General features: G+C 39.9%; 1 protein-coding gene across 2 annotated transcripts in view; it reads left to right on the forward strand.

Annotated features, from left to right (window-relative positions):
• Positions 1–9,512, forward strand: part of LOC129860668 (von Willebrand factor A domain-containing protein 5B1-like) — a 51,565-nt gene extending 42,053 nt beyond the window's left edge. For both annotated transcript variants that reach the window (XM_055931298.1, XM_055931297.1), the window contains 2 exons: positions 6,240–6,363; positions 6,454–9,512. In XM_055931298.1, coding sequence (XP_055787273.1) covers positions 6,240–6,363; positions 6,454–7,200 — 871 coding nt within the window. In that variant the 3' untranslated portion in view covers positions 7,201–9,512. The remainder of the gene's footprint in view (positions 1–6,239; positions 6,364–6,453) is intronic.
• Positions 9,513–11,195: the final 1,683 nt, after the last annotated feature.

Below are 11,195 nucleotides of genomic sequence, written 5' to 3' on the forward strand. Positions count from 1 at the left end.
TATCAGAAGACAATGTCGAGGTACTTCGCACGCCTTGGTAGACAAAGAAAATTCCTGACCTGCCACTCCAAAAGCTCTCATTCGACCTCAGATCAAGCTAGACACCCCATTCGACCTTCCACTGCCTGTTGACATGAATTGGAAGGCGTATGAAGTGCATGCATATCAAAAAATATAAGGCAATTGAATAGGCAGGCCCTGAAACAGAGCCTCGTTTTCAGATTTTTCACTTCCTACATGGAAGTTTGCTGCAAAATGAGTTATGTTTTACTCACAGACATAATTCAAACAGTTTTAGAAACTTCTGAGTGTTTTCTATCCAATAGTAATAATAATATGCATATTGTATGATCTAGAAAAGAGTACGAGGCCGTTTAATTTGGGCACGATTTTTTCCAAAGTGAAAACAGCGCCCCAATATTGACAAGAAGTTTAAGGTCATTTCTGTTAATACATTCAATATATTAACTGATACAGTCTTACCATTGTCATTGTAGGAGTGGACACGTTGTTTTCAGTGCACACAACCTAGGCTACACCTGTTTTTGCTTATTTCGTTCCATTTACGAGTTGTCAATTTATTAATTGTCTTTTTCTTGGAGCGCTCCTGTCGATTTTGAGTAAGGACACCCACCTGATTACGCATAGAAGTAGGCCTAGGCTACCTGGCTTGGGCGCAAATGTAGGCCTATAAATGTGCCCATTTTGGGATCTGCTACTATTTCTGATTGTCTTAAAACTTCTTGCCACTAGGGGGGTGCCATTTCGACATAGCACAAAATTGTACCCAATTTAAACGGCCTTGTACTCAATTCTTGCTCGTACAATATGCATATTATTCTTACTGTTGGATAGAAAACACTCTCTAGTTTCTAAAACCGTTTGAATTATGTCTGTGGGTGAAACAGAACTCTCTCTGCAGCGAAATCCATGACAGGAACTGCGAAGGTCTGAAAACTAGGCTCTGCTCTCAGATCAGTTTAAAGCTCTGTATGTATCCTATGGGTCGACATGAACTGCACCCGCCTTCCCCTGGATGTCAGTAACCAATGAGAAGTGGAATGGACTTTCTGCGTAGTTCCCAGAGTTTATAAAAGGCCAAGGAGCGAGAGGACCTCTCTTTTCAACGCTCGCCATTACGCAAAGCAAGACCTCAGGATGGCATTTTGAAACGCTCAGTTATCGACCTTAGATATATCCGTCTGTAATTTAATTCGTTATAGGTGTTAGAAACATCATAACGAAGTTATTTTAAACCGAGTTATATCAGTTTATGCGAGTATATTGCTATTTTCTGAATTTCCTTAGTATTGAGTATAAAGATTTCGGCATGCTGTGGCCTCATAGCTACTTGTTAGCTGCTACTTCCGAAGTTGAACACGACGTTTTACAACCAAGCAACAATTCTTTTGGACAAAGGACCACTTCGCCAAGATTCTGATGGAAGCTCGTCCAAAAGTAAGAGCTATTTATGATGTTATTCCGTATTTATGTGGAAAAATGTAAACGTATTTGTCCGCCAATATTGCAGCACTAGTCTGGCTGTAACGCACACTGTATGTCTAGTAACGTTAATTTTAAAAATCTAACTCGGCGATTGCATTAAGAACTAATTTGTCTTTCAATTGCTATCCCACCTGTATTTTTTTAGTCAAGTTTATGAATAGCTTTCGATAAGAATAGGTGCCTTTCCAAGATGGCGCAGGACAGATTGCTTGATTTTTTGCCCACTAATCACGTTGTGTAACCACGAATTGTGCGGCTAAATATGCACATTTTCGAACCAACTCTATATGAATTGTGTAATATGATGTTACAGGACTGTCATCTGAAGAATTCTGAGAAGGTTAGTGAAAAAATTAATAGCGTTTGGTGGTTTATAACGTTATTGCTATTTTTGCCTTGAATCAATGCTGCTGTGTGACTGACTATTGTAGTAAGCTAAGATAACGCTATATTGTGTTTTCGCTGTAAAACACTTAGAAAATCTGAAATATTGGCTATATTCACAATATCTGTGTCTTTCATCTGCTGTACGCTGTGTATTTTTAAGAAATGTTTTATGATGAGTAATTGGCTAATACACGATGGTCTCTGTAGTTATTCTAGTCATTTTAGTGAGAGTTGTGATGGGGGCTGCAATTGTAAACTATGATTTATACCTGAAATATGCACATTTTTCTAACAAAACCTATGCTATACAATAAATATGTTATCAGACTGTCATCTGATGAGGTTCTTTCTTGGTTAGTGGCTATTTATATCTTTATTTGGTCGAATTTGTGATAGCTACTGATGCAGTAAGAAAATTGTGGAGTAAGAAAAGTGTTGTCTTTTGCTAACGCGGTTAGCTAATAGATTTACATATTGTGTCTTCCCTGTAAAACATTTTAAAAATCAGAGATGATGGCTTGAATCACAAGATCTGTATCTTTCATTTGGTGTCTTGGACTTGTGATTTCATGAACATTTTATTTTATGATATCCCTGTAACTTTAGGCTAGGCTATGCTAGTCAGCTTTTGTGATGGGGGTGCTCCCGGATCCGGGTTTGTGAGGCGTTAGAGGTTTAACTCACCATTACTGTGGAGCTTCTCAAGGTATTTTTTTTATTTTGCTTCCAACAGCATTAAACAAAGTCTGTTTTTACATCCATTGAGAATGACAATAGTTCTTCAACATAGCCTATTTAAAAATCTTTCCAGATTTCTCCCTTACGATAACCACTCAGCATGAAGGGGGAAAAAATTTAATGTGTTATTTTTTACATCCATTGAGAATGACAATAGTTCCTCAACATAGCCTATTTAAAAATCTTTCCAGATTTCTCCCTTTCGATAACCACTCAGCATGAAGGGGGAAAAAATGTCATGTGTTATTTTTTACATCCATTGAGAATGACAATAGTTCCTCAACATAGCCTATTTAAAAATCTTTCCAGATTTCTCCCTTTCGATAACCACTCAGCATGAAAGGGGAAAAAATGTCATGTGTTATTTTTTCTTTAACCTCTAACGCCTCACAAACCCGAATCCGGGAGCACTCCCATCAAAAAAGCTGACTAGCATAGCCTAGCCTAAAGCCACAGGGATATCATATAATAAAATGTTCATGAAATCACAAGTCCAAGACACTAAATGAAAGATACACATCTTGTGAATCAAGCCATCATTTCTGATTTTTAAAATGTTTTACAGGGAAGACACAATATGTAAATCTATTAGCTAACCACGTTAGCAAAAGACACCACTTCTTTACTCCACCATTTTTTTACTCCATCAGTAGCTATCACATATTTGACCAAATAAAGATATAAATAGCCACTAACCAAGAAACAACTTCATCAGATGACAGTCTGATAACATATTTATTGTATAGCATATGTTTTGTTAGAAAAATGTGCATATTTCAGGTATAAATCAGAGTTTACCATTGCAGCCACCATCACAACTCTCACCAAAGCGACTAGAATAACTACAGAGACCATTGTGTATTAGCTAATTACTCATCATAAAACATTTCTTAAAAATACACAGCGTACAGCAGATGAAAGACACAGATCTTGTGAATCCAGACAATATTTCAGATTTTCTAAGTGTTTTACAGCGAAAACACAATATTGCGTTATATTAGCTTACCACAATAGCAAACATCACACCAGCATTGATTCAAGGCAAAAATAGTGATAACGTATAAACCACCAAAATATATACATTTTTTCACTAACCTTCTCAGAATTCTTCAGATGACTGTCCTCTATCATCATATTTCACAATGCATATAGAGTTTGTTCGAAAATGTGCATATTTAGTCGGCACAAATCGTGCTTATACAATGAGAATAGTGTCCAAAACCTCAAGCAATCTGACCGGCGCCATCTTGGAGAGGCACCTATTCTAATCGAAAACTATTCATAAACTTGACAAAAAAAATACAGGTTGGACAGCAATTGAAAGACAAATTAGTTCTTCATGCAATCGCTGGGTTACATTTTTAAAATTAATGTTACTTCAAAATAAAGCGTGCGATAAAGCAAGGCTACACTGCAAGTAATGGCGGCTTATGCATTTTACTTTTTTCAACAGAACAACGAATTATCAGCATAAATAGTTCTTACTTTTTGATGAACTCTCATCAGAATCTTGGGATAGGTGTCCAAAAGAATCGTTGCTAGGTTGGAGAACGTCCTTTTCAGCGTTGCAATTAGCAGTAAACAATAGCATGAGAAAGAGAGAAACCCAACTTCCAGAAACGCCACGAAAATAAATACCCGAAAATCGCAATATACTGACATAAACTGATATAATTCGGTTCAAAATAACAAGATTATGATGTCTTTAAAGCCTATATCGAATAAAAACACAGCCGGAAATGTCTAAGATCTATAACCGATGTTTCCAGTAGAATGTGCCAAGGTCCTCAGTGCGTCAGAGCGAAGGGGAAAAGAACGATACACGTCTTTGCCAAGGAATTTATAACCTTTGGGAACTACGTAGAGACTCCATTTCAAGTCTCCCTATTCGCTAACAACCAGGGGAAGGCGTATGCAGTGCATCTCAACCAATAGAAGACAGGCAGAGTTATACACAGGTCTGAGAGCACGTTGGAAAATTTGGCATTCTCACATCCACATAGGGAAATTGCTCTAAGTCCAGTTCTGTTTCACTCACAGATATAATTCAAACGGTTTTAGAAACTAGAGAGTGTTTTCTATCCAATAGTAATAATAATATGCATATTGTACGAGTAAGAATTGAGTACGAGGCAGTTTAATTTGGGAATGTCAAGATTACATAGTGCTAACAGCTCCCCCTATTGACAAGAAGTTATTAACTAGAAATGCAAATTGATTTCTGATTCGAATAATATTACTAGACAGATCATACACGTAACGCTAGCTAGTGAGCCAGCACGCTAACGTTCCCTAGCTAACTAACAGTACGCTTTAACTTGCAATAAAAACGACTTTCTGACTAAGTTAGAAACGTTTATCTGAAAATGTAGCTAGACTATTACCCATATACGTGGATGAACGTTTCACGGCAGACTGGAACCATTGAACTCCGTTTTGTTTGTAGCTACATCTTGTTTGATCAATGTTGTGTCAAGTCACTCCGGTTCACACTGACCGTGGCGTGTGCAGAAAGTAGTCCATAACTTTTTCCAACTGAACTGTTGATAGTGCCTGCTAAATTCAGGGCATCAACATTGTTGAGAAAAGTAGCAAAACTTTTGTAGTTCTCGATGGCTAACGTTATATATTCTTTTAAATGGCGCGGTAGAAAGGACTATCAACACATACTGAACAGCTCACGTTACAGACAGAAGCATGCTACATAGCAGACCAATCCAAAGTCATCTCCCGGCATGTCCAGCCCATCCATTATCTCAGCCAATCATAGCTAGCGGTAAGATTACTGTCTTTTTCCGTGGCTAAACCAACTAGGCTTGGAATTTCAAAAATGTATTTGTATTTATAGATGGAATACAAGTTTGTTATTAAGGCACATGAAAGTTCATATGTTTCAGAAGGCATTTCTGCCAAAAAAACACATTTTGACAACAAAATAAATGTTTATGTTCACATCCCTCTCCTGTGAAGTAGTGACGTGCGACATACGCCTAGTTTCCTGAAACGAGTCACATATATGGAAAAATACACGTTTTAACTTTTTGACCAATCAATCGGTCGAGTAAGATTAGTTATAGTTGGGGATAGCCCTACTTCGAGTGCATTGTTTTTGTGTGATGTAATGTCTCCTTTCTCCATTTCCTCTTATCTCTCAGGCACACATTACCACTCAGTCGCCTTTTCCCGCTATGCATCATTTGTACATTTCCCGGTGTAGGAAAAATGTCCCTTTCCCCTCCTTTCTCAAAATGAAAACAATTTCACTGTGTGCCACTGCCCTTGAGGTCCATTCTTAAGGATGCTATGCATCCTTACTGATGGAAGGATCTTAAAATACGCTTCGACCAATACGTTTCCTTTGTTCCCTTTGTTATGAAATAACATAAACGGAAGAGGCATTTGGTGTTTATTGAGTTCAGTTGTTATTATGTTGAACTATAGGTATGTGCTGAGAATGGCAGGGTTATGCTAGGAGCAGGAAATAAGGGCTGCGTATGCTTCGTTATGTCACAGAGAAAATCCAGTGTAAGTATTTGTGCTTACAAATGGCAATGAATGAAACTTGAAGTTGATCTTGAGATGCTGCATCTCTCTCCTTTCCTCTACAGGCTGACTCTCAGCCGGACAAGACTCCTGACCCTGGCTGCCAGAGGCTTCATGTTTGGCTCACACAGCAAAACCAGCAACTCTGTAGCGGAGAGCGAGAATGAAAAAAAAGACTACATTCCTCTGGTGCGTAATTCAGTGGTGACAAAACGCCACGTTTTTGAAAATATAAATGTTTATCTTTTTTCACCCTACATCTCCCTCTCTCTGGTACAGGTGTCCTTACAGTTGGCGTGTGGTGCGTTCTGCCTGGACAGCGCTCTGTGTGAGGCCATCAATGTGCACATGGACAAGCTGAAGTGGACATCTCCCTTCACCAGCCACCGGGTCAGTCTGAGTCACCACGTCTCCCACTCAGCCAGTTGCCGCTCAGACAGCAGCACTGCAGAAGACAGCCACAAGTCCACCTCTCTGTCTCCATTTGAGAGCTCAGCTAAGGTAACAGAGACCAGCCTGGCAGGCCACCACCAGACTGGAGACCTGGCTGTCAGCAGCCACAGCCAGACGGGCCACAGCCCCTTACACCTGGCCAGGAGTCTCCGGATGGAGGGTGGGCCAGGATCTTCTCTTTTCTTCCTGGACGGCCCTTCCACCCCTACCACCTACGCCGAGCCCCCTCTCTACCCTCACTCCCTGACTGACGGCGGACGTGGCTCGGAGTCAGAGAGTGTGGAAACTCCCCCAGCAGTGCCCCTTGGGTCTGAGAAGAGGCTGGATACGGAGGGCATGGTGTGGGCCACAGCTGTAGCCCTGGCCTGGCTGGAACACAGCTCGGCCAGCTACTTCATAGAGTGGGAGCTGATAGCAGCTAAGGCTAGCATGTGGCTCAGTGCCCAGAGCATCCCTGAAGGAAAGGACTTAGCCTCAGTCAAGTCTGCTGCCAACCAGCTCTTTATCATCCTCAGACACTGGGACGAGAACCTGCAGCTCAACATGCTCTGCTACAACCCCAACAGTGTCTGAGGCTGATCGCATCGCATGCACTGTCCACCATCCCGACATATCCAACCATACTATGCTAACTGACTTAACGCTTTACATACAAAAAATGTGTATTTGCTGTTCTGATGATTTTGTTAGTGAGGTTGTTGTGAGCATTGTGTAGTTGGATTCATTTTGTTGTGATAACTTCTAAACATGTCAGAAGCTTCTCAGAGGCACGCTTGTTGTCTGCATGTGGATGGATACAGACCATGCATTCACTAGCTATGGGTCAGTGAAAGAAATCCGAAGTGTTCGAGTAAACATGCTGTAAAGTTACTAGCTGACTGTTTACATATTTGAGAGAAAATATATGTTTTGTTTATGTTTAATATTTCCATCATATTGATGTCCAATGATGAGAGAATCTGCCAAAACAATACCAATTATTAATATTGCATCTAATGTGTTTGATCGTCACCATCATTTCAAAATCCATATTGTGATATGAAAATTAGCCTGGTAGCAGATCTGTTTGTGCCGTTTTGCCAACTTTGCGAACTCCTCTTCTCATGTTTGATGTGTTTTTATTGTATTTTCATCAGCCATAAGTGCCTAACAATGATCAAACACAAACAACGATTGGTTATCTGGAATACGTATTTAGATGTTTTGCTGATGTCATGCATTGTCCATTCATCAACATGTTGTTTGACATACTGTATTAATTGTGTTTCCTTATAAAAAAAATGCTCAGCATGTTTTCTTTGTAGATGGCTTCATAGTTCTGAATAATTTCATATAAACTTTTTCCTTGGTCTTTGTTATCTTTTACAAGGCGTTGTACTTTGCTCTCATATTTACTCATAAACTTGTGTTGTTTTACTCAGGTAATATTATTTTCCTCAGGCTTTGAAATTGCATCCATCCCAATGCATGGAAACCAGGTGTTTGTGTTTTAAAAGATGTAGCAACAGTGGGAGCAAAGCAATTCCCCCCACAGTCAACCTATTCTGCTGTATTTGGCTGTCGGAGATGAGATCTATGTGTGTCTTAAATGTCTCCCTATTCCCTTTATAGTGCACTGTTTTTGACCAGGGCTCTGGTCAAAAGTATCTCACTGCATAGGGGATAAGGTGCCATTTGGGATGCATCTCTAGAAATGTCATAATGTAATTGGGATCTGTATAAGCTTATAGTGGTTGTGGTGGCTGGCTTTACTTGTGAGAAGTTGTATTTTTCATGTTTCGAGGTCAAACATACTCTACATGACCAAAAGTATGTGGACACCTCCTTGTCAAACATTTAATTCCACAATCATGGGCATTAATATGGAGTCGGTCCCCCCTTTGCTGTTATAACAGCTTTCACTGTTCTGGGAAGGCTTTCCACTAGATCATTGCTGCGGGGACTTGCTTCCATTCAGCCACAAGCGCATTAGTGAGGTCGGGCACTGATGTTGGGCAATTAGGCTTTCCACTAGATCATTGCTGCGGGGACTTGCTTCCATTCAGCCACAAGAGCATTAGTGAGGTTGGGCAATTAGACTTTCCACTAGATCATTGCTGCAGGGACTTGCTTCCATTCAGTCACAAGAGCATTAGTGAGGTCGGGCAATTAGACTTTCCACTAGATCATTGCTGCAGGGACTTGCTTCCATTCAGCCACAAGAGCATTAGTGAGGTTGGGCAATTAGACTTTCCACTAGATCATTGCTGCAGGGACTTGCTTCCATTCAGTCACAAGAGCATTAGTGAGGTCGGGCAATTAGACTTTCCACTAGATCATTGCTGCAGGGACTTGCTTCCATTCAGTCACAAGAGCATTAGTGAGGTCGGGCACTGATGTTGGGCAATTAGGCCTGGCTCGCAATCTGCGTTGCAATTAATCTCAAAGGTATTTGATGGAGTTGAGGTCAGGGCTCTGTGCAGGACAGTCAAGTTCTTGTACACGGCATTGTCATGCTGAAACAGGAAACGGCCTTCCCAAACTGTTGCCAAAAAATTGGAAGCACAGAATTGTCTAGAATGTCATTGTATGCTGTATCGTTAAGATTTCCCTTCACTGGAACTAATGGGCCTAGCCCAAACCATGAAAAACAGCCCCAGACCATAATTCCTCCTCCACCAAACTTTAGTTGGCACTATGGTAGCGTTCTCCTGGCATCCGCCAAAGCTCAATTTTATCCTCCTGTCAGCAATGGGTGTGGCTGAAATAGTCAAATCCACTAATTTTAAAAGGTGTCCGCATGCTTTTATATATATAGTGTACCTCGCCATTGCTGCTGTGTGTTTTGAAAAGATTGTTGACTGTTTGTTTGGGGCTGCATGTAATAAAATATGTTTACTCATGAAGTCGTAAAAGTTTGTATTGAGACAAAGCAAAAACTATTGGTCCCATTGGTCATACAAACAATATAACGAACGTTACCCTGAATGGTGCAGTCGTGGTTTATGTCCAGTTTTATGTTCAGTTAATGACGTTTGTAATTTAAAAAGAATTGCACCCAAAGGCAGTACTCAAAGGTTTTGAGAATGACACAAATATAAATTTTCACAAAGTCTGCTGCCTCAGTTTGTATGATGGCAATTTGCATATATTCCAGAATGTTATGAAAAGTGATCAGCTGAATTGCAATTACTTGCAAAGTCCCTCTTTGCCATGCAAATGAACTGAATCCCCCAAAAACATTTCCACTGCATTTCAGCCCTGCCACAAAAGGACCAGCTAACATCATGTCAGTGATTCCCTCATTAACCTCTTTGGGCTCAAGGGGCAGTACTGAGTAGCCAGATGAAAGGTGCCCATTTCAAAAAGGCCTCGTACTCAATTCTTGCTCGTACAATATGCATATTATTATTACTATTGGATAGAAAACACTCTCTAGTTTCTAAAACAGTTTGAATTATATCTGTGGGTGAAACAGAACTGGACTTAGAGCAATTTTCCTATGTGTATGTCAGAATGCAGAATTTTGCTGGCTGTTCTGAGACCTGTATATTAATTTGCCTGTCCTCTATTGGTTGAGATGCACTGCATACGCCTTCCACTGGGTGTTAGCGAATAGGGAGAGTTGAAATGGAGTTTCTACGTAGTTCCCAAAGGTTATAAATTGCTTGGAACCAAAGTGTCCCATCTTTCCACTCTTCGCTCTGACGCAGGGAGGGTCTTGGCATGTCATTTTAGAAGCTTCCGTTTCAGCTCCTAGATATATCCGGCTCTGTTTTTATTCGATATAGGTGTTGAAGACATCGTAATGTTGTTATTTTAAACCGAATTATATCAGTTTATGTCAGTATATTGCGATTTTCGGGTATTTATTTTCGTGACGTTGTAGGAAGTTGGGTATCTCTGGCCCACATGGCTATTGTTTACTGCTAATTGCAACGTTGAAGAAGATGTTCTGCAACCTAGCAACGATTATTTTGGACAAAGGACACATTTCCCAAGATTCTGATGGGAGTTCATTGAAAAGTAAGAACTATTTATGCTGATAATTCATTGTCAAATGCATAAGACGCCATTTCCTGCAGTGTAGCCTTGCGTTATCGCAGCCTGTATTGCGCAGTAAGGTTAATTTTAAAAATGTAATTCAGCGATTGCATTAAGAACTAATTTGTCTTTCAATTGCTGTCCAACCTGCATTTTTTTAGTCAAGTTTATGAATAGTTTTCGATAAGAAAAGGTGCCTTTACAAGATGGCGCCGGACAGATTGCTTGACGTTATGGACACTATTCTCATTGTATAAGCACGATTTGTGCCGCTAAATATGCACATTTTTGAACAAACTCTATATTTATTGTGTAATATGATGTTACAGGACTGTCATCTGAAGGATTCTGAGAAGGTTAGTGAAACAATTAATATATTTTGGTGGTTTATACGTTATAGCTATTTTTGCCTTGAATCAATGCTGTTGTTATGTTTGCTATTGTGCTAAGCTAATATAACGCTATATTGTGTTTTCGCTGTAAAACACTTGATAAATCGGAAATATTGTCTGGAATCACAAGATGCCTGTCTTTCAATTGCTGTA

The sequence above is a fragment of the Salvelinus fontinalis genome, chromosome 8 (assembly GCF_029448725.1).
Source record: "Salvelinus fontinalis isolate EN_2023a chromosome 8, ASM2944872v1, whole genome shotgun sequence".
NCBI lineage: Eukaryota > Metazoa > Chordata > Actinopteri > Salmoniformes > Salmonidae > Salvelinus > Salvelinus fontinalis.